General features: G+C 43.5%; 2 protein-coding genes across 6 annotated transcripts; both read left to right on the top strand.

Moving 5' to 3' along the window:
- Positions 1-5534: 5534 nt before the first annotated feature.
- LOC113161750 lies at positions 5535-8194 on the top strand. Its single transcript, XM_026359554.2, has 3 exons — positions 5535-6300; positions 6507-6789; positions 7023-8194. Exons 1-3 carry the CDS (start codon positions 5978-5980, stop codon positions 7683-7685), a joined length of 1269 nt encoding a protein of 422 aa, XP_026215339.1. The 5' UTR covers positions 5535-5977; the 3' UTR covers positions 7686-8194.
- A 488-nt stretch (positions 8195-8682) lies between these two features.
- aftpha (aftiphilin a) lies at positions 8683-19289 on the top strand. 5 transcript variants are annotated; one of them, XM_026359334.1, is made up of 10 exons: positions 8683-8827; positions 11185-12816; positions 15822-15982; positions 16287-16416; positions 17141-17197; positions 17312-17434; positions 17592-17655; positions 18329-18412; positions 18820-18943; positions 19130-19289. In XM_026359334.1, the coding sequence occupies exons 2-10, from the start codon at positions 11221-11223 to the stop codon at positions 19269-19271; spliced, it is 2481 nt and encodes an 826-aa protein (XP_026215119.1). In that variant the 5' UTR covers positions 8683-8827; positions 11185-11220; the 3' UTR covers positions 19272-19289. The 5 variants fall into 5 exon arrangements, with proteins under 5 accessions (XP_026215119.1, XP_026215120.1, XP_026215121.1 ...); XM_026359335.1 differs by having other exon boundaries at positions 17595-17655; XM_026359336.1 differs by lacking the exon at positions 18329-18412.
- The last annotated feature ends 3246 nt before the right edge of the window (positions 19290-22535 follow it).

The raw sequence follows: 22535 nt of genomic DNA on the forward strand, positions 1-22535 counted from the left end.
TGATGTGTTTGAATCGGACATGTGTGCACACAGGTGAGTAGCTGGGGAGTTACTGTCAACACGACAAACTATAAAACAATGAATCAAAACCTAAGCTAGAAATAATTCTACAAATGACTTCATCCCTGCTCTCTCCTGTTTTTAAACTTTTGTGACCACTGATCGCTGACTGACACTGTCCTGCTCTCAAAATTCAGTTGCTCAGTGTTTTCTAGTCGACTGAATAAAAGAGGACGTTTCTGTCCCAGGGACCTGTGGCTCAGTCTGAATCAGCAGCCTCTGGTTTACAAACTGTTCCATCCTGACAGATTTCCATGAAAACGCAGCTCCTCGCAGTAAAACCCCCTTCTCCTCTTCACACAGCTGAGTTTACATGAAGCCTGTATAGATGGAACAGCTCAGATCAAATAATAAAGCTCATGGTTGATGCATCATGTCCGATAAAATGATGTGAGAATGCTGAGATCAGCTGTTTGTGTAGGACGGATTACATACTACTACATGTATTTGATATGATCCTTTTAGATTATTATTACTGATGATTCATGTACATTTAGCAGATGCATTTATCAGCGTAAGAATTAAGGGTAAACATGAGAAGGTCTTGCCTAAGCACCTCTACTGGAGGTAGGCCATAGCTGGGATGCAAACCCCAGTCTCTCACATTGGAGGCGGTGATGTTACCACTACACTAACCAGCCACTAGTCGTGACTTTATTATTGCAGCTTTTGAGTGTAATAATTATAATTTGCATTATTTTACATGTTGCTGAGATGTTTGTTAATTTCACACTAGGATCAATAAAAGTCCAATAACATAAGTATAAAGTTTTACATTTGCCTCTGAACTTTAGTGATGTAGTCAGCAGCATAAAATAGTCATAGTCAAGCGAATATACTTTAAAGTTGTATAGTACTTATGTAAATGTACTTAGTTTGTCATCATCATCATGACTGCAGGAGTAGCAGTAAGAGGAGAGGAAGGGGGATTGCAGTGCTTGTGAGTAACAGGTGGTGTAACCCCGGACATGTTACTGTAAAGGAACGTCTCTGTAGCCCGGACATTGAACTGTTAGCTGTAAGTCTGCGTCCATATTATCTACCGAGGGAGTTTAACTGTGTTATTGTCATTACGACTTACATTCTCCCGTCAGCTGCTCCTGAAGTAGCGTGTGACGTCGTTAACTCAGTCACCGCTAACTTACAGAACCAGCATCCAAACTCCTTCATAATAATAACAGGAGACTTCAACCACACGTCTCTGGACACAACTCTTCCCACTTTTTCCCAGTTTGTCAACTGCTCCACCAGAGACAATAAGACTTAAGATTTGCTGTATGCAAACATGAAGGATGCATACACCTCCACTGCTCTACCTCCCTTAGGCAGATCTGACCACAACCTGGTGCTCCTCACCCTCGTCCACACTCCTATTGTCAGAAGCAGACAGTGACCACGAGAACTGTAAGGAAGTGGTCTCAGGAAGCTATTGAAACTCTGCAGGGGTGCTTTGAAGCCACAGACTGGAATGTTTTCTGTGACCAACATGGAGACGACATCAATTCCATGACAGACAGCGTCACAGAGTACATTAACTTCTGTGTGGACAACATCATCCCAACCAGGACAGTGAGGTGCTTCTCAAACAACAAGCCCTGGATCACCAGCAACTTAAAGGAGCTGCTGAACAGGAAGAAGAACAGGGAGACAAGGACCAGGTGAAGTCTGTGCAGAGAGAGCTGAGGGTGAGTCTGAGGCAGAGTAAGGACGCTTACAGAAGGAAGCTGGAGAACCAACTCCAGCAGAACAACATGAAGCATGTGTGGTCTGGAATGAAGAAGATCACTGGCTTCAAAGGAGAAGGGGAACCAGGTGGAAGGGAACCTGGACAAAGCCAACGAGCTGAACCATTTTTTCAACAGGTTTACAGCACTACCACCCTCCCTCTCCCCCTCCTCCACCTCCAGACACTCTGCTGCACCCTCCTCCTCCACCCTCTCCTCTGCCAGACTCACAGACAGAACAGCGTCTCCACTGCTGCCCCCCCACACCCATCCTACAAGGAACATCAGAGACGGTCATAAAACCACATCCGTCACTGGAACTCTTACAGACAAAATGATCCCACCATCACCCCCCTCCCCTTCTCTACCATAACCCCCCCCCCCTACCCATCTAACAGTGACCAGCAGCCAGGTGAAGAGGCAGCTGGAGAAGCTGAACCAGAATAAGGCAGCAGGACCTGATGGTGTCTCTCTGGGATTCTACAGCACCTCTTCAACCTGAGCCTGAGAATGGAGCAGGTGCCAAAGGTCTGGAAAATATCATGTCTGACGCCAGTTCCAAAAACCTCATCTCCTTCTGCTCTAAATGATTACAGACCAGTCGCCCTCACCTCACACATCATGAAGGTCCTGGAGAGACTGGTTCTGACTCATTTGAGACCTCAGGTTGAGACATCACTAGACCCACTGCAGTTCGCCTACCGTCCCCGGGTTGGAGTAGATGATGCTATTGTCTACCTGCTTCAGCGAGCTCTCTCACACCTGGACAAGGCAAACAGCACTGTGAGGATCACGTTCTTTGATTTCTCCAGTGCCTTTAACACCATCCAGCCTGTCCTGCTGAGAGAGAAGCTCTTGAAGATGCAGGTAGACTCCTCCACAGCCTCCTGGATCACTGACTACCTGACAGACAGACCACAGTTTGTACGACTGCAGGGATGTGAGTCTGAGCGGGTGGTCAGTAGCACAGGAGCACCTCAGGGGACTGTCCTCTCACCGTTCCTCTTCACCCTGTACACCTCAGACTTTCAGTACAACACTGAGTCCTGCGATCTGCAGAAGTTCTCAGATGACTCTGCAGTGGTTGGGTGTATCAGCGGTGGGGAGGAGACAGAGTACAGAGGTCTGGTGGACAGTTTTGTGGTGTGGGAACAATCATCTCACCTTGAATGTAAGCAAGACCAAGGAGATGGTTGTGGACTTCAGGAAGAAGAAAACTGGCTTTGACACTGTGTGCATTCTGGGTGAGAAGGTGGAGGTGGTGGAGAGGTACAAATACCTGGGAGTTCACCTGGACAACAGACTGGACTGGAAGTTCAACACAGAGGCTGTATACAGGAAGGGACAGAGTAGACTCTACTTCCTGAGGATGCTCAGGTCCTTTAATGTGTGCAACAAGATGCTGCAGATCTTTTACCAGTCTGTTGTAGCCAGTGCGATATTCTTTGCTTGCGTATGCTGGGGCAGCAGCATCAGAGCCAGCGACACTAAGAAACTGAATAAGCTGATCAGGAAAGCTGGCTCTGAGGGGGGCTCCTCTGGAACCTTTAGAGCAGGTGGTGGAGAGGAGGATGCTGCACAAACTGCTGAGCATCATGGAGAACAGCTCACATCCTCTCCACAGCCTGCTTATCAAACAGCGGAGCAGTTTTAGTCAGAGACTTCTCCAGCTCCGCTGTGACAAGGAACGGTTCAGGAAGTCATTTGTGCCAACAGCCATCAGCCTGTACAATGACTCCCTGACAGAGAGTCAGTGTCCACGCTGATGGTTTAACAATGTGTAACTAAGTCACTTTACATTCAAGTCCTACAGTGTGTTTAGTTGGTATTACTGTCTATTCTCTGTGTTATTCTTGTACTGTGTCTCGTGTATTGTTTGTAGATTATGTTACTCAATGTTCAAATGTTTTTGTGTGTAATGGCTGCAACACCAAAATTTCCCCTTGGGGATCAGTAAAGTATCTATCTATCTATCTATCTATCTATCTATCTATCTATCTATCTATCTATCTATCTATCTATCTATCTATCTATCTATCTATCTACCTATCTATCTATCTACCTATCTATCTATCTATCTATCTATCTATCTATCTATCTATCTATCTATCTATCTATCTACCTATCTATCTATCTATCTATCTATCTATCTATCTATCTATCTATCTATCTATCTATCTATCTATCTATCTATCTATCTATCTATCTATCTATCTATCTATCTATCTATCTATCTATCTATCTATCTATCTATCTATTACAGTGTCAGAGACAGCATTGGTGCTTTGCTGCCAACATCTGTTGTTTGTGACTTTCTACAACATATAATTTATAATAATAATGTTTAACATCAGGCTCTGAATTAAAGAATTCAATCTCAATTGAATTGAATTGTTTTGATGAACACAGAAGGAGCCGGTTCCAGTTCCTCCGTGTTTCCAGCTCTTTTACATCCGTCTTTTCTCTGCTGGTTTTCATATTCACCTGTGCTGACTCTCTCTCCTCAGTGTTTATAGAGAATCAATGTTCATCAGATCTGAATCATTAAAGAGTTGATGCACCGTAAAATTTGTTTTACGGTTTCATTGTTTCGACCTAAAGACACAGGTCAAAGGACTACCTTAACATTTACATTTTGCAAACACTTTTATCTAAAGCTATGGACTTTTTTCAGCATCATAATTCAAATGGAAATCCATTTCTTAATTAGCAATTTAATATGTCATTTTGTCATGTACTTTAAAAATCATTCTCCAATTGGCAATTCAATTCTCCATTTCTGTAATGAAACATTTTAATAAAAGCTAAATCAATTTCATTTTATATTGCCGTGGGTTTTTGGTCTCTTTATTCAAATGGCAATTCAATGCACATGTTGATTTCCTTTGAGAGGTTGCTGACAATAGAAATAATGTTAACATCACTCCTTCTGCAGCAGTTTACATGCAGTCAAGTAACCGGGTTACAGCACTGTCCTACTATCAGCTGAGATGTTCTGCTGAATGAAAGCAGAGCTCGTTACACGGGGCCTCGCTTCAAATCAAGTCTGCCCGCAATTAAAATCAAACTGAAACCAACACACAGTTTCCTGTAGACATCTAAATGATTCATTTTCACTCTGCAAGGCCGGCATCAATTTCAGCTGAACACCAGAGGTGTGGAGGCCTGTTAGGGCAGAAGGTTCTTCCACCATCTGGGAGAGAGTTTGAACTCTATCCACTATTTATTCTAACAACGATTAGCTTCACGATCATCAGCTAATACATGAAGGACAACAACAAGTTCCTTCGTGGCCATGATGTTACTAATGAGGGTCAGTGAGACCGGCCCTGACTGGCTGGTGGTTGTTACCCTCATTGGTTAGGTTTAAACTTAGGCTTAGAGTTAGCCAATCAGAGAGCACAGTGGGAGCATCCTGATGATTTTGACCTACTGCTGCACAATCTGGGACTTCAGGTGTGCCTCGACAAGCTATTTCTCCTTTAGATAGTTTATTTGTGTTATTTATTTAAATATAATAATTTAGCGTATTTTTGTTAAATAACTCTTGGCTTCTGCTGGCTTTTATAAAGTGTCTGAAGGTTTTCCTGTAAGAAATCAATTTGTTACCCTTCATCTTCAGCAGCGGTGAAACAGACGGTGAGGAAGACGACAACATCTGTTCCCTGTGAGAAAATATTATTCAAAGCAGGAGGTTTTAAGCAAAAAAACAAATATGTGATATTCCACAGTGTAGGGTTACTTTACAGTTTTTCTCAGTCGCTTTAGTACAATTCTCAGATCAGAATGAAATTCTCAAAACTATTTGTTCAATCTTCACATCATGATGTCACTTGTGCACATCATATAAGCAGTTTCTCACTTCTTTGAACAAGTTGCAATTGCTTTGGTTCATCCATGCAAATGATTATGTACAATTCTCTGCTCTTTGCTACATTATCAATTGTTTATGTCATGTTGATCAAAATGTATTATATAGTTCACTGTGCAATAGTCTTACTCCTCAAAACACCGAGTCATTAGTTCATCGTATAAGTCATTGACTGCAAAATGGTTGACCAAGTTGTCATAATGTGACAAACATATTTCTATACATCTCCGTTATATGTTTTTTTCTAAATCTGTCCTGAATTGGTAAATTGCTCTCAGGTGACTTGACTTCCTCTAACAAAGGTGCATCTCATTGACAATCAATGGGCAAGTATATACTGTATATGGCTGAAGCACAACACAATGTTCTATGTCTGACAATGGAAGGACAAGGAATTGGACGGGGTCAACAGCCAGAGAGAAGAAGAAGAGGAAGAGGAGTGAGGCTGCGTGGTGGAGGAGTTAGGGGGCAAAACCGAGGAAGAGGCCGAAGACATGTACGTGTTCCTGATGAGATAAGAGCCACACTTGTAGACCATGTTGTCAACCATGGGCTCACAATGGCTGAGGCTGGTAGAAGGGTGCAGCCAAATGTTGGGAGAACAACTGTGTCCTCAATCATTCAGACCTTTCGTCGAGAGAACAGGTATGTAATCTAAAATATGAACTGTTCTGTAATGCTTCATACAATATTACAGTTTTTACAGTAATATTGTATGTAAGTAGTATTTTTACAATATGTAAAGCTTTTTGCAGTATTCAGCAAGTACTGTAAGTAGGCCTACATTTTATACAGTGACATTTTATCTTCCTGAATTTTGTATTCTGCATTACTGTATCTTTTCCACATAGGACTGCAAGACAACTTCACAGGGGCGGCAGAGGGCCCCTTTTCACTGCTCAACAGGAGGAGGCTATTTGCACCATGGTTGTAGAAAACAATGCGATAAGACTAAGGGAGATAAAGAGTGCCATTATAGAGGACAACAACATATTTGCAAATATCCAAACAGTCAGCATCTCAACCATTGACAGAGTGCTGAAAGGACACCAGATGAAAATGAAGCAGCTTTACACTGTTCCATTTGAAAGACATGGTGAAAGAGTGATGGAACTACGCTACCAGTATGTACAGGTAAAACATGCATGGACATGCAGCAACTGTACTGCACAGTAAACACTATGTATATCATACAGCGATAACATTACAGTAAGCGTGTTTTTACACATTACACAAATCTTTACACATTTGCTATGGCTGTAGAAAAGTAATGCAATATGTGATTTATACATTTGATGTAACTCTATCTTGGACAAAATGAAAATTCTTGTAATTCATAAAACTCATTTTGTGTCTTCTGTATATAGCGTATGATGGAACTGGAAGCAAGTGAACAGCCGCACAGCTTCATCTACATGGATGAGGCTGGCTTCAACCTAACAAAATGCAGAAGGCGTGGCCGAAATATCATCGGCCACAGGGCTACAGTTGATGTGCCAGGCCAACGGGGCGGGAACATAACCATGGGTGCTGCCATCTGTGACAATGCTGTGCTCACTCATATTCCCATAATAGGTCCATACAACACAGAACATCTTATAACCTTTCTAGAAACTCTCTACAGAGATCTCATCCCTGAAGAAGAGAGGGGTCAGAGTGGAGATCACCTGCCAACGTATGTGATAGTTTGGGACAATGTGAGTTTTCATCACTCCAACATCATCAGGCAATGGTTTGCAGCCCAAAACAGGATGCGGATGGAGTTCATTTCACCCTACTCTCCATTCCTTAACCCTATTGAGGAATTTTTCTCAGCATGGAGATGGAAAGTTTCTGATCGCCAGCCACATACACAAATGACCCTCCTGGCTGCCATGGATGCAGCGTGTGATGACATCACAGCAGACGCCTGCAGAGGCTGGATAAGACACTCTAAAAGATTCTTTCCACGCTGCATTGCAAGAGAGGATATTCGCTGTGATGTGGATGAGAATTTGTGGCCTAACATACAGGAACGACAAGAGGTGTAGGAAGACCACACCAATTCCTACTGCACTGCCTGTACTGTTGTACAGAATATTGTCCTATCTTTTTTTTCCCTTTGTGTTACTGTTTGCAGTGGGTTTTTTCTATTGGTGTGACATGGTCTGTCAACAAATTACAGTATAAACAATAAAAGTGTAAATGTGAATCTTGTCCAGTCTCTTGCAATCAAACAAAAAGGTGTAACCTACATTTTACAATAATTGTCATCAAAACTTTAGCCATAGTTTACATCAGAACCTCCCTCTAAAGTACACAGTTATATTGACAACATGACTAAGTAATCTGACTGTCTTGTTCGTAGACAATGACACAAGGACTTGACATTCTGATGGCACTGACATGTTCAATGACATAAAGACTTAGTTTTGAGAGATGAACTAAAGATTTTGAGCAAGTTACAGGCTTTTGCAAGAAATCCATAGTGTTTTGCTGTTTGTACAAATTGTTTTGAGAAATGCACACACATATTTGCAAACTTCAATTCTGATCTGAGAATTGTACTAAAGCGACTGAGAAAAACTGTATTAAAACCTAAAGGTCTTTCCCAGAAGTACAGCACAACAGAAATAATAGGATTTCTAATTGTTACTTTTGATTTCTTTCCACAATTTTAGTAGAGATTCATTTTCAAATGAACCATGTTCTGAATCACCTGCTTTAAAGGTTTTCTCTTCAGCTAAATGTACATTTAAATGTGTTGGTGGGCCACAATTTGATCTTTGTTGAAAACATATATATAAACATGCTTTTACTCTTTCGAGTGGATTTGAGATGCAGCCTAATAAAGTGTGTGTGTGTGTCAGCTAAATGTAAAATATGATATCTGTCCTCAATAATAAAGTGAAGAAACGCTTTCTCTGAAATAGAAACAGGTAGAAGCACATCAAACCTGTACTTTAGTACTTGAGTAAAGTACTCCGTTACTCTCCGTCGCTACCTGTTCATGGAAACCGACCTGCCACAGCGGTGCATGCTGGGTGATATTGGGGCAGGGTAACAGCAGCAGCCGGGGCTGACTCAACCTCCACTTTGTGCCGTCCTGCGCCGCCCGGTGGACTCTGTCTGACACCCTGTGGCCCGCACTCTGTTTAACCGTATCATGGACATCAGCGGACAGCACCCGACGGTGAGCTTAACGGTTTGTTTCGGTAACTCAGAGGCAGCTGCTGTCAAACCGAGTCGGAGGGTGACGAGCTGAAGCTAAGGCTAAAGCTAAGGCTAAAGCTAAGGCTAAGGCTAAGGCTAGCTGGTTGTTCAGGGAGATGTTGTTGGTGTTAGCTAGCTGCGCAGTTAGCTCGGGTAGCTGACTTCTCAGTCACGTACACCTGATGCTGTAACTTAGTTCTATCTAACTTGGATGACCGTGTGCTGTTGTTGTTTAACGGCACAAGTGACCACGTCAAAGCGGTAACAAACTATTAAGATGTCAGCAGCTAACATCGGCTAACTTGTCTAGGGTTTTACACAGCTATGGAAGCTAAGCTAAGCTAGCTACTTTCTACAGTCAACGTTACACCGCATCTCAGCAAAGTGTCTCGATCACTGATACGTTTTATTAGCTGCCTTCTGGTTATTGTCAACCTATTTGTTGGTTTCATACCAGATTATAGCTACTGTTTCAACTTCCTTACTCTAAACAGCTTTTAGCTCAGCATTTCTTCTGAGCTAATGCTATCCACCGATGCTTAACGGCTCAGCCACATTAGCCTCCTAGCTTCGCTTATCTACTAACGTCAGACAGGTGAAAGAAATGTGCGAAACCTGGATAAATCCAGGTAGTTTATCAAATTAACTGCTGCCGTCACAAGGGTCTAATCTTGTCGTGAAAGTGACAGTTGGTGTTAATGGGTAACATGTTGGTTCTGTTAATAATAAATTAGCTTCTTGATGTTAAAGCGCAGGTTCAAACAGCTGCTTTTTGTCCACAGTCACTTCGTGTCAAATTACAGTTTCACTGAGTCCAGCAGACACAGTCACTGCTCTAATGAGGGCCATCGAAGGGGAACAAAATGATGACAAGCTAAACTCATATGTTCCTTCCTCGAAGACCTGTCTTACTGGACTAGCACGACTTTAATCCGGGTCAGCAGTACCTGAGTGGAAACTACCTGCTCCCAGGTAGAGAGAAGGCCAGCAAAGCAAATACACGTTGTATAGACGCCACCCACTGCTCCTGGTTGGTGGTTGGGAGCAAACTGAGTTTCCTCCTTTAGTCAAGGTTGTGCCTTTCATCTTATCGTCACCTTAATACCACAAACGTTTGACTTTGTTGTAAATTTATATAAAAGTTGTCTTATTGAGATCTGTCTCTTTTACTTGAGAGACGCGGGAGCCAGACAGAGTGCGACAGTGAGGTTATACAGTTAGATTTTTAACTGACGATTAGTCCTACTTGTTAGCAAAGACTTTGTGATATGGAGAGAAATGATAAATAAAGTGATGGAGAGTAACGCTGAAGTAATGCAGTGTGGCAGTCAGGATATCTAGACGATTGAGAGTAGACATAGTTCTACAACACAAAGCCTTACTAATGTAGTAGAAAGGTTCCTGAAATAACTGGTCTGATTGTACATTTGAAATATATATATAGCTTGAAATTGCACATTTTCCTCAACAGATTTTATAAACTTTACAACAGGCTCTGTCCTTCAATTTTATCCTTTTAAACTGTTGTTGTTTGGTTAATTTTCTTGAAGTCAATTTCACCATTTTACAAAAGTTAATTTTGTTGCATTGCTACAAGAGATATAAACGTGTCCCCACAGGATTCCCATGAAGCTATATGGAGCTACAGAGAGCTGTGTCAATTACAGGAAAAAACAAACTTTAAAAACCTGCATTCTAAGGCTAAAAGCTATTAGTTTTTGTTGCTGGGGATCTTAGCCTCAAAAACTTGTTGCTGCTGTGATTCTAACATGACCACCACGTGTCATGATTTAAAACAGTCAAATTAAGATGCACAGCACAGAGCGCACACAAACAAATATCAGGCGTTTGCAGCTTATCCAGTAATTTTGCAGAAGGAAAATGTTGACAAAGACATATTCACGAGATTTTACAAGGAAGTGTTGCGAGTGAGCTAAAGAAGTTTTTTAGACACTGCATCAACAGGTTGTGTTTCTTCACCACCCGTTAGCCTCAGGTTGTTTTCTTGTGTAAACATCACATGAATTGAAGAGTTTTTAAGTGGAGCTTTTGCCGTCAGAAGCTGCACACTGTGTGTGTGGTTTATTACAGCTCTGTCTTAATGTGATATATCACCGCAGTGGATTCTCATTACTTCTTTATTACTGTCAAGTTGACACCAGTCTGTCCTCGATGAGAGCTTCAGCAATTCAATTTGTGCTTTGCCTCAAACCACACGTTGAGCTCTGCACATTGAGCTGCACTTATTTACTTCTTGTGTTGATGAGACCTGACTCATTATTTTCTCTCTTGTGACAGATCGTTTGTTTCTGATGCTGTGTCTTGTCGCTTTCTTAGGTGTAACCAGGAGGATTCGTTGATTGTCTAAGAATCATGGAGCCAGACGTGATCCGCATGTACTCCTCCTCTCCGCCACCGATGGAGGAGGGTGCAGAGGAAGACGACGATGAGTTTGGAGACTTCGGCACCTTCTCTGGCGTCCCAAACAGCATCAGTATCACAGAATTCGACACCCCGACCACTTTCAACCAGACTCAAGCTTTGACCGCCACCTCCCCGCCTGAGCTTATTAACAACAGGGGGGTAATAGGGTTCAGCCACAGCTCCTCTAACGGCACCCACAGCCCTAATAATGAACTATCCATGGCAAATGGACACTTGTGCAGCGGACCCTCAGATAGAACTGAAATGAAAAAGGTCCTTTCCAGCTCCCTGGATTTCTCAGTGAGCGATACAACTGGCAGTGAGCCCACTAATTGTAATGGTGGGGACACAAAGGTGCTAACAAATGGGTTTGCAACCTTTGACATTCAGGGAAGCCCTTTCTTGCAGAATTCTGTCCATTCTCATATAAAAGGAAAACCCACAGAGGATGATTTTGCAGACTTTGCTGCTTTTTCCAATGCTGAAGGACACCTATGTCAGACAAATAAGGACCTGGACAATCCCACAGAGAGTAGCTGTCTGGCAGAGGTTTCCTGCCATGACGAGCACTGTAACACAGAGCAGGGAACAACTTTGGAGGATGATGTCAGGGACATAAACAGAACTGGACCAAACACATCTGGCTCTGAGTCTATATCTGTTCCATCTGAGGTCCCAGTCGACTCGTGCAACACGGACCAGGGCTCTTGCATAGACTCTAAACAAAGGGACGTAGCCTTTGCACAGGAGCTCTCCGTCTCAGAGGCAGGTAGCACTAACAAACCTCTCACGCTAAACGGGCTGGGTGTAGCCAACAAGGACGATTCCAAAGACGTAGCTGGTTGTGTCGAAAACAAGCTCTCACCTGACGCTGTCACAGACAGTGAAGTAGGACAGTTGGACGAGAAAGGCTCTGAGAATGAGACTGAAACAGAGACTGAGACCTCGTTTGGCCGGCCACTGTCCACAGATGCTCTGGAGGAGTACGGCGACATCAGCACGACAGGCTCTGCGCCGTCTCCGCCCCTCCAGGGGGAGACGGCCACACCAGCCGACCACAGCCAGCTGGTGGAAGATGACGAGGACTTTGGTGACTTTGGCGATGCCGGATCATTTGGCGGTCAGGGCTTTGCTGATTTTGAGCAGCTGGAGTTCAGGTTAGAGAGCAGGTTGCAAAGCTCTGCTCCTGCACAGGACACTAAAAATGCAGAGGAGGATGATTTTGGCAACTTTAACTGCCCCAGGTTTTGCAGTAGTGGGAATGAAGGCGAGGATGGAGGCAAGTTAGCGGAGTTCCCCGTCAGCGACAGTTTTGGGAACTTCAGCTCTGCTTTTGAAGATGCAGGTGGGGCGGCAGATGTGGGATGGAACGCCTTTGGGGAGCAGCAGCAGCAGACGGAGGGGGAGTCCTGGGCGGCATTCAGCATTGAACCGAATATTGCTCCTCCTGCAGACAGCGGGGGGGAGGAGGAGGAGGAGGAGGAGTGGCATGAAAGTGAAGCTCCTGCAGTTAGCGAAGAAGCCAGCAGGACAGACAGTCACACGGTAAGCACTGTGGGGAAATAAAACTGGTAATAGACTAGAAACATCCATAAACCCACATTATTGTTAATTTAGTTAACTCAGTTGATGTAACTATAACACTGAACCTAAATATAAAATGTGCATGGGTCAGATCATCTAAATAAAGTAAAAGGTTGGTAGAATGAGTTGTTTCTGTGTCCAGATCACTTTTTCTGGGAGTTACTTAATAAAAACAAGCGGGCTTAAATTTCAGAGGTCAAAAGACACCGAACAGGGTGTGGTGGTGTCCGATATCATTGAGGTAGAGCCAAGGCCTTGGGATGGGGGGCAGGATATAGAATTTAATTTACTGAGGTATAAAAAACCAGTAAAATGAAATTTTAAGATTTTACACACGAGTTTCATGTTTACTTGTTAATTTTCCAGGGTATTTAAGGGTGGATTTAATGGAGAGGCAGAAATCTAAGAACCTGTTTACAAACATGGAATCTTTTATAATTTTAATATTACTAAAGATCATTGTTTGTATAAAAAAATCAACTGACAGTATTTACTGTGACAATATGTGTAAAACCAGTTGAAACACAAGTAAAAGCCCCTGCTGTCCACATACCAAAAGAGGAAGTTATTTTGAAATTAAAACTTCTTCATCAGTTTCATTTGTTCATGTTCAGCTGAAAAAACATCTTGTATTAAAAAAAATAACCAATGATAAACTGAAGAGGAAGAAACACTGCTGCCAGTCTAGCTACAGTGGCAAGAAAAAGTATGTGTAAGGTATTTATTAATTTATAATAAAATGTGATCTGATCTTGTCAAGTATCAACAAATAGAATGTGCCAAAATACCATGAAATTTAATACACATACTTTTTCGTTGCCACTGTATATGTGGAGGAACAGTGATACACTGAGGAACACTGATGTTTATTCAGAGCGTAAAGAAACCCCTGCCGGCTCCGCCCCCAGGAATGTCACCTGTTCAGGTGTTTCACCCAAAGCGCATTCCTCTCTGATTAACACACTGACTTGTAGCAGCTGCAGCTCAGTGTGGGATTCATTCACAGCTTTCATCTGTAACCAGTATGTCAACCACCAGGAAACTGGGTTTAGACAGTCTGAGACATGTTTAAAGAGACTGTGGTGGTTGTGAACATAAAAAAGAAATTCAAGCTGTTATAACACGTTCAGGTAAAAATTCACGGTAGAATCACAACAGGTGATCTAGAGGTTTTTTGTCCTTGTGGTCCAGTAGATCCTGCTCTCCAGTTTTCTTTATTGCTGTTATATTGATCAAGAAAAAAGCATCTTTGCCACGACAGGAACTTCAGCTGCATTCACAAACTCCATCAGGTCTCTTCATAAAACATGTGGTCCACTTTCATATGTAGTTCTGCATTTGCTTCATGTTATCTGTGGTTTTGTTAATGTACCACCTGTGTCGGTTCCTCACAGCTTGTGAACATGGAGGAGAGCAGGTCAGTGGAGGCAGTGAAGCTTTGATTGAAACCAAACTGGAAATAACATATAACCAACAGTTTCTGAGCAAATTGATTTCAGTGTCACACAGATTGTATTATTGTTGTTGTTCTTTGGCTTTTATTTCAGTTTTATCTGTGCATGTGTGTCACCCTGATTAAAGGTCACTTACAAACATGAACCACCAGCACACAAACAGCCCATCTGAGCAGCGAGGTCTGTGATCTGAACGTAGTCTTAAACTGTTAAACCCGCTCGCCCCCCGTATCGGGGAAGCTGCGCTTCCGGCAACAAAAAACATTTAGGTTGCTTTCACACCTACAAGATTTAGTTCGATTAAATCAGACTCAAGTTTGTTTTCCTTCTTAGTGCGGTTCGTTTTGTCCGGTGTGAACACGGTAATCGCACACAAGTTTGCACCAAAACAACCGCACCGAGACCCATAAAATGAGGTGGTCTCGAACCGCATCATCTAGCGAACTCTGGTGCGGTCCTCCTGGTGAGAACGCGTACCGAACCAAAACGGGACCAAACGCTATGAATCTCATGATTTGAGGACTTTGGGTAGTTTGTAGATTTTCCTTTTTTTTTGTTTGTCCGCCAAAAACATGCTGTCTGATTAATGGAGGACAAACGTGGAGACGTGAGGAGGTGAAGTGTCTCACAGAGATCAGGTCTGATGTAACGTAATAAACAATCAACAGGATCAAGGACCAACCTGTGTTAACATTCATAGTGAACTCATCTCTCTCCTGTCACACAAACGTACAGTAGAACAACACTTCTTCTTCTTCCTGTATTTACTTTTTATTTTCCGCGGCAGAAACAATCTGACCAATAAGCGTTAAGGACGTTCTCACGTAGTTTGCAGTTACGTGTTCTGGTTCGTTTGGATTTTACTCAGTGTGAAACGAAACCGAACCGAAGAGAAACTGCTCCAATGTTACAAAGTCATCAACTGATTCTGACCAAAGCAAACGAATTAAGGTGTGAAAGCGACTTAAAAGCCTCGGCTGTCATATGATCTGCCATTTGTACTGGTACCTTGCACTTGCACAACTGCTAGTGCCATTTTGCATTTGGCATGTCGCATTAGTGTGTTTTTTTTGTTTTGTTTTGTTTTTTTTTGCTTACCAATTTACTCGCTTGGTGTTGAAATTGTGTTGTTTTTTTATTTTTATTTTTATTTTTTTAGGTAGAAATTGTTGTTTTGGGCTTATAGTTGAGCTTCTTAGCTTAACGTGGGTATGCTACATGTCTAGGTTGCTGCATGTTTAATAGGATTTTAAATGGTCTTTGTTGCTGGAAGCGTAGCTCCTCCCGATACCGGGGGCGATCGGGTTTAACAGGTTAATAACCTGAAGCTATTTTACAAATGCATATCAAATTAAATACTGCATTCAGCGTAGACAGTAAAATGATCAACAAAGATGAGGCTGTTTGTGAGAAGCCACTTTACTCACAACTTAACTTACACCTACAACAATCCTGAGGGCTCACCTGCTGCTGCAACAGGTGACGAAGCAGAATGCTGTGCTCTCTCTGCAGGTGTTGCTGTCGAGCCGTCTGGAGAAGCTCTTCCAGGTCAGCTTCCCTCAGACCACTGTCCCTCTGGTTGAGGATGAGGTGGGGTCTCTGCAGGTCCTGCTGGAGCCCCCAGAGGAGAAACCGCAGTTGGAATTGGAGGAGAAGAGCACAACGTGCAGCCGGTGAGTGTGCTCCTCCTCAGTTTAAATATCATAACTGAAACTGGGAGAGTCGAGCTTTTTTGTAATTCAAACGTCAACAAAAGCTTCAGACTGTTACTGCTGTTGCTCAGTGAAAACAGTGTATTTTATCTCAAACAAGTCATTTCAGGCCAAGCAGTGCACCTTCACTGTAACACGCTGCAGAACAGCCTGTGTTGACCTGAGGTTCTAACTCATGTTGGGTGGTTTACATGTTGTATGTACAAGTTGTTTCCTCCTGCTTTTCCTGTGCTGTGTCCTTATCTGAGCTCATTGGGTTGTGCAGGTCTTTACATGGCGGTGTGTGGACACAGCTTCAGGACATCCACGAAGCGCTGGGCCTCAGATACCAGTGGGGGGGCTCCTACTGCAACAAAGCACTACTCTGCTGTCTGGGCATCGACACACGGAACATTGTAAGTTCATCCTGGTTGTTGCAGTCACCAAATAAATCAGCATCAGCAGTAGTGAAGTTTTGGCAGCCTCTAGCTCCAACAACATGAGCTGAGCCACAGATGATACCTGGCTTTTCCTAAAGAGGAAAACAGAACTCATGATTCCTGATTCAGGTCGGAGCTCAGTGAGCTCCAAATAAAAAGTAGAAGTGGGACCTCACTTGCTTAGATTTGAGATAAGAGTCTCGGCTCTGCCAAACTTCAGTAACACAGATATGTTCCAGTATCTTTTTACTTAACAAACCAGTCAGCAGGAGGCCACAGGAAAGAAAACCTGTGGAGATACAGTGGATAATAATGGGATATGAAAGCATACATTTAAAGAGTTTGAATAAGAAACACAGCAGAATGAATAGGAAAGACTCGGTAGGGTTGATATCTGGTGCCTGTACTGCGTCGTAGAGAGAACACCAGCTGAATAAGCCAAAACTTCAGAGGTTATTATGGGCCATTTGAACTTTGGAACTATTTAAGTAACCTTCTGACCTGCAAATGCGTATTTTTAGAAGTGATTTAATGAGCCATCAAATAATGTGTGACTTGTATTAATCTGTGCCGACAGCCATTAGATCCTCCAGCAACAAAAATGATTTTCAGAAACCATCTGTTTAGCGTCCATGAACTTTGCAGCAGCACTCAGTGTGACGACTTTGACCTTTCTAACCTGCTGCTTCAATGTGTGCAGCTGTTCACAGGACAGAAGAAGCAGCCGGTCATTGTGCCCATGTACGCCGCCGGCCTGGTGAGTCGTCAGTCAGCAAACCTTTATTCAGTTCCGGCTGATCACGTACAACAGTGAAGCATCGCTACGAATCTGCAAGTCGCCAACAGTGAGTTTTCCTCTGTCTGTTTGCAGGGGATGCTGGAACCAACCAAAGAGCCCGTGAAGCCCGTTTCTGCAGCGGAGATGATTGCTTCGATAGCCCAGGTGCCTCCAGTGGCTTCGGAGAACAGCTCCTGCCCAGCAGACACAGTCCAGGTGAGAGTCAACTGGTGTTTAAAGGTGGTGGTAATTCTAATTTACCCAACTCCACCGGCTTCTGCTGATGACGTCAATCTTAAAATCACTTCACAAACACGTGGACTCAGTTTAGCCTGCGAGTTTAAACTGACGTCTCCTCGTCTCGTTCCTCCAGCAGGAGGCGCTCCCACCTGTCCAGTTCGACTGGAGCAGCAGTGGCCTTACCAACCCTCTGGACGGTAGGTGAACCAGCCCCCCCTCGCTGCCCTGAGTCCTCCCTGCCTGCTCTCCTCTTCCTTTTCTCACACTCCTCTAACCCTTGTTGTGTTTCCTGGAAGTCTGTAGATTCTTCTGATGAGTGAAACTCCCTCTGACCCTGAAAATGAACTGATTAAAGTGATTTGATACAAACATTTCACGCTAATTCTCTGCTTTTCTCTTTTCGGTCATTTTTTTCTAAATAGTTGTAGCTTGTGGACGTTCCCCTGATAACATGTGATGGACATTTTGCAGAAGACACGGAACAAGTTAAATTATTATTATTGTTTAATCAGGTCACATGTCATGAGATCACATGTTCTCTGTGGGATTTATTAAATACAGTCGAGCAGAGCTGCTGACTTTCAGCTGTTTGAGACTTAACCTTCAATAAAATGTACTTTAAAGCATCTGAACCAAGAATATGTTTCTTCAAAGTTATGAATATGTTTCTGTGCTGCAGAAGACAGACGGTGGATTTGTCCTTCAGGTCTGAGTCTCTTTCAGCACCTCTGCTCTGCATGAAGTCGTAGAAACAAACCAGTCTAACACTTCTTATTTATTCGACTCGACTCACTGCTGCATGTGTCTGGTTTCTCTCTCTCTCTGTGTCTGTCTGTGGTTGTTAACCTCGACCGCCCCCTGGCTGTGCAGCGAGCGGAGGCTCGTCTCTGTTAAACTTGGATTTCTTTGGTCCTGTGGAGGATTCAGGCTCCACCAGCTCACCCTCCATCCCAGGTCAGCAGCTGCTCACGGCCTCCTCCTCTTCTTTGTCTTTAAACTAACATCCATCTCTGCTTCTCTGTCATAAGTCAGACAGTTGATGACTGGAAGAATGAGTGAGTCCTGGATACAATTCAGGTTCAGTTCACAGAGCTTCACTCACACTGTCACAGTTCAGTGGATCAGACGTAACGTAGTCTGAGACGTGTTTCAGTGTGTGCAGTGTTTGTTCACGTGTGGAAAAATGCAGATAAGTGGGCGTTTATCTGGTCTACTGACGACTTTTAAAGAAAAAAGACTTTTTCATTTAACTCTTCTATAGATGATCAGGTTCAGTACTTCACTTCTAAAGAACCTATTTTCTTTTCCTGAACTGAAAAACTGCTCAGAGTGAACCTGACTTTTCTTTGTCTCCATTTCAGGTGTGGACCCTGAACTGTACGAGCTGACGACAGCCAAGCTGGACCCCAGCAGCTCTGGAAGCCGGGTGGCCGATGCTTTCGCCCGCCTGATGTCCACCATGGAGAAGACCAGCACCTCCACCAGGTGAGGGGTCCCAGTCCAGGAATCCAGCGTCAGGCATACTGAGAATAGAATTTCCTGGCACAATGTCTGTTTCAGTGTTTCAGCATCTAAATTCATTGGTGACCCAACTGAGACTAGACAAGAACCAAATGTTGGACATGACGTAATCAGCATCTTAATGCAACATCTCTTTATTCATTTTGACAGGAAGCCGAAGAAAGATGAGAATCTGAGTGAAGAGGCGGCCCGGGTCATCGCAGGTCTACCAGATCTTTCCTTCATGCAGGCTAAGGTGCTGATGTTTCCCACCACACTGACGCCGCTCGGCTCCCAGGCCACAACAGACTGAGTCCACACCCCCAACACCCCACATGCTAATGAAACCACGCCCTCCTCTGTCTTTTTATCAGATTCTTGTTTCTTTTCTTTCTTGCTCCAGTTTAGTTAAAATGTTCAAACTCACACTTTTGTTTTGCTTCTTATAATTTTTCAAAATAAAGCAAAGCATTTATCATTAGAGGAAACGGCTCGGACAGGGCGAGTGCTCAGCTGACGGCCTGCACGTTAACAGAATAGATGAAATGAATAACTTCTAGAGGAGGTTTAGACGTGTGCTGTTCATATCTATAAGGATCATTGTGTACATATTCAGGGATTTCATGTTTCTGTTCCTTTCTTTCTTTTTACAATTCTGAGGATGATTTTACGTCTCTGGTGGGTTCATGTCTGTGAAGGAAACACTGAAGCTCTTTGAATCAAACTGAAGTGGAATATATAAATAAAACATTTATATATAAAGTACATATATATATTTATCGACTTGAAACCACACTGCCTGCAAAATCCAGCTGAACGTTTGAGAACGTTTAAGTCTTTAGTTTCAGCCTTTTTAACCTGCTTTTCTTTAACACTCAGCATCTCGATGAGCTTTTTCTTTATGGGAATTTGATGTAGCTTTTTAACACACGCTGTCCGACCCCCACACGTTGGACACGTGCAGCACATCCTGCATCTCTGTGTCTGGACTGTTATGTTTTTATTCTTTAGTTTGGGAAACGTTCCACCGACCAAACTCTGGTAAATCTGCTGAGTTGATGCTTTCTCCGTCACTTTGTCTTTATTCCATGTTGAAACACTTACAAACATACAGATGTTCCTGCTGATGTGTGGTTTTCTTTTTTGGGGGGGTATGAACAGTTAAAACCACTGGAACTCTGAACGTTTCTCAGCAGTGATGGCCGACTCACTTCACAAGGGAATTAAGGGACCAATTTCTGCTCCCATGTGTTGGGTTTTGTTCACTGATCCTGACATGAAGTGCTTTTTGTTGTTACAGCTCTTATTCTCATTTCTTGCAATGTTTTTTTTTTTGGTTCCTTTTTTTGCTCATACTACTGTCAGCCCGGTCTCCCAGGAGGATTTTGCACATTGTAAAGATGAAATGGATGTAATCATAGTTCACTGTGGCTTTAGACTGTGTACAGTTAAACTATGGACTGTAAAATGTACGGGAAAATTCCTATGGAAAAAAACTGAATCACTTGAAGAGCCTGTCAAAAGGTTATCGTGCATGCCCGGGTTCTTTTGAGACTATAAGTGTGTAAATTTTACTTTTAGTGTACACAAGAAATTAAAATAATTTAAGAGAAAAGTACGTTCTGCTTCTTTTCACTTCTTTTCGTTGTTTCCTTCACCCCCTGCTCGGTTACTGTCACGGACTTGATTTCATTATGTTCAGATGAGTGCTCCTTTAAAACTCGGTTAGCTAGCTAGGTTAGCCATCCTCCTCTATCAGCATATCAGAAATAACCAGAACCGTCTCCGACGGGTACGACAGCTTTTTTTAATGCAACATTACAAAAATAAGAAACTTTATTTCAACTTTATTTCAACTTTATTCTCAGAGTACTCCCAGACCCCGCTGCCGTTTCCTGTGCAACACAAGAAGCTACGACAAGTAAAAAAAACTCTACTACTTAACATTACAGAATGAAGCTCAGACATAAGAACTTCCTTCAGAGTTCTTCTGCTTCATGATCCACAGCTCAAGGTTACTGATGTTGTTCTTTTCTCATTTTTATGAGGAAAAGAAATCTTTTAATCCTCGTTTCCAGAGACGTGCACAGACAGTAGTCTGGAGATTGAGTGTCTTACTTTTCCTGGCCAGCGGTGGAAGACGGGACTTTCCTGCACACGTTCTTCAGAACCAGTGTGACGTGTGTCTCCTCTCAGCTCCCCACCAGCACCTCCTTGAAATGGTCCAGCTCAGCCAGGTCCATTTTAAAAGGCTGGTTTTGACCTCCTGCTGCACCGTATCTGGACCGGACAAGGTCATCCACCCTGACCAGGGCCATTTTGGAAGGAGGTGCTCCAGGCGGGGGAGAGCAGTGGTTGAGGTCGTACATGGACGTATCAGTGTCTGTGAAGAGGACATGGCCCAGGAAGGAGGGAAGGAGCTGGAGTCCTGGTCCTCCTCCGGCCTCGAGGAAATGCTGTCTTTGGGTGAGGGCAGCATGGAACAGTCCTCCTCCAGTAAGGAAGCGGGAGTCAGGCGGGAGTCTGGGGCTGATGGTGATGATGAGAAGATGCACAAGGAGGAGGTGCAGCAGAGAAGAGCAGAGCACCAACGTCTCCTTCCTGGGGGAAGTCACTGTGGATGCTGCGGATAATGTTGCTGATGAGGACTCGGTGCTGCAGGGTGAGATGGAGAGTCGTCTGCGGACTGTACAGCTTCATCAGGGACATGTTGAGGACCACCGGCCATGTACCACAGACTGCCACGGGACTCTGGTCCCCCTCCGAATCCTCCTCGTTCCGTTTCATCTTAACTCTGTGAGTCAACATGAATCTATGAGGAGAGAGAATCAAAAATCATGTCAGCCTTTTTGGATGATTCAGAATTATTTCTTCTTCCGTCTTCAGACTTTCTGATCATTTCCACATTTACATGAAAATATCTGACGTCTGATTTATGTCCGGGATCAGCTGAAGATAAGGATACGAGCCGACAGACACTGAATGGACCAGCACACCCCCCCCCTCCCTCCATGATCGGCCCCCATCTGCTCCGACCCTCAGAAGGTGATGGGCGAGAGACAAAGGAACAGAGAGAGAGGGAGAAGCGGCCGTGTCAGCAACTTGATCTTAACGATGCTGGGATCAGAACTGACTCTGGATCAGCTGTGGTTCAGGTGGTTCCACCCCACAGGCCCAGAGTGTTCTCCATCATAAAGGAATCAAACAAAGGTGTGAGTCATCACTGTCCTGTGTGTCGGGTTATGTGGAACCAGGTTTACAGGTTCATGTGTGCAGGACAAAGCAGACAGAGAAGAGGGTGGAGCCTCAGTAATCTGATTACTGACGTGTACCCAGGTTCCTACAGGCGGGTCAACACCACAAAGAGTGGTGCTGATTGTCTGACGCTGACCTTTGAGCCCAGCTGCTGTTCACCAACTCCACCAGACTCAACTCAAAACACGGCTGAATTTTCCACTTCACTTTCAGAAAAACGTGACTGAAGCTGAAAATATAAATAATGAAACGGTTTTGACTTTTGATTATTTTACTGGTCAATAAAAAGGAAACTTTGGCCGTTTCACTTTAGCTGAAACCT

This window comes from Anabas testudineus, chromosome 1 (genome assembly GCF_900324465.2).
Source record: "Anabas testudineus chromosome 1, fAnaTes1.2, whole genome shotgun sequence".
Classification (NCBI taxonomy): domain Eukaryota; kingdom Metazoa; phylum Chordata; class Actinopteri; order Anabantiformes; family Anabantidae; genus Anabas; species Anabas testudineus.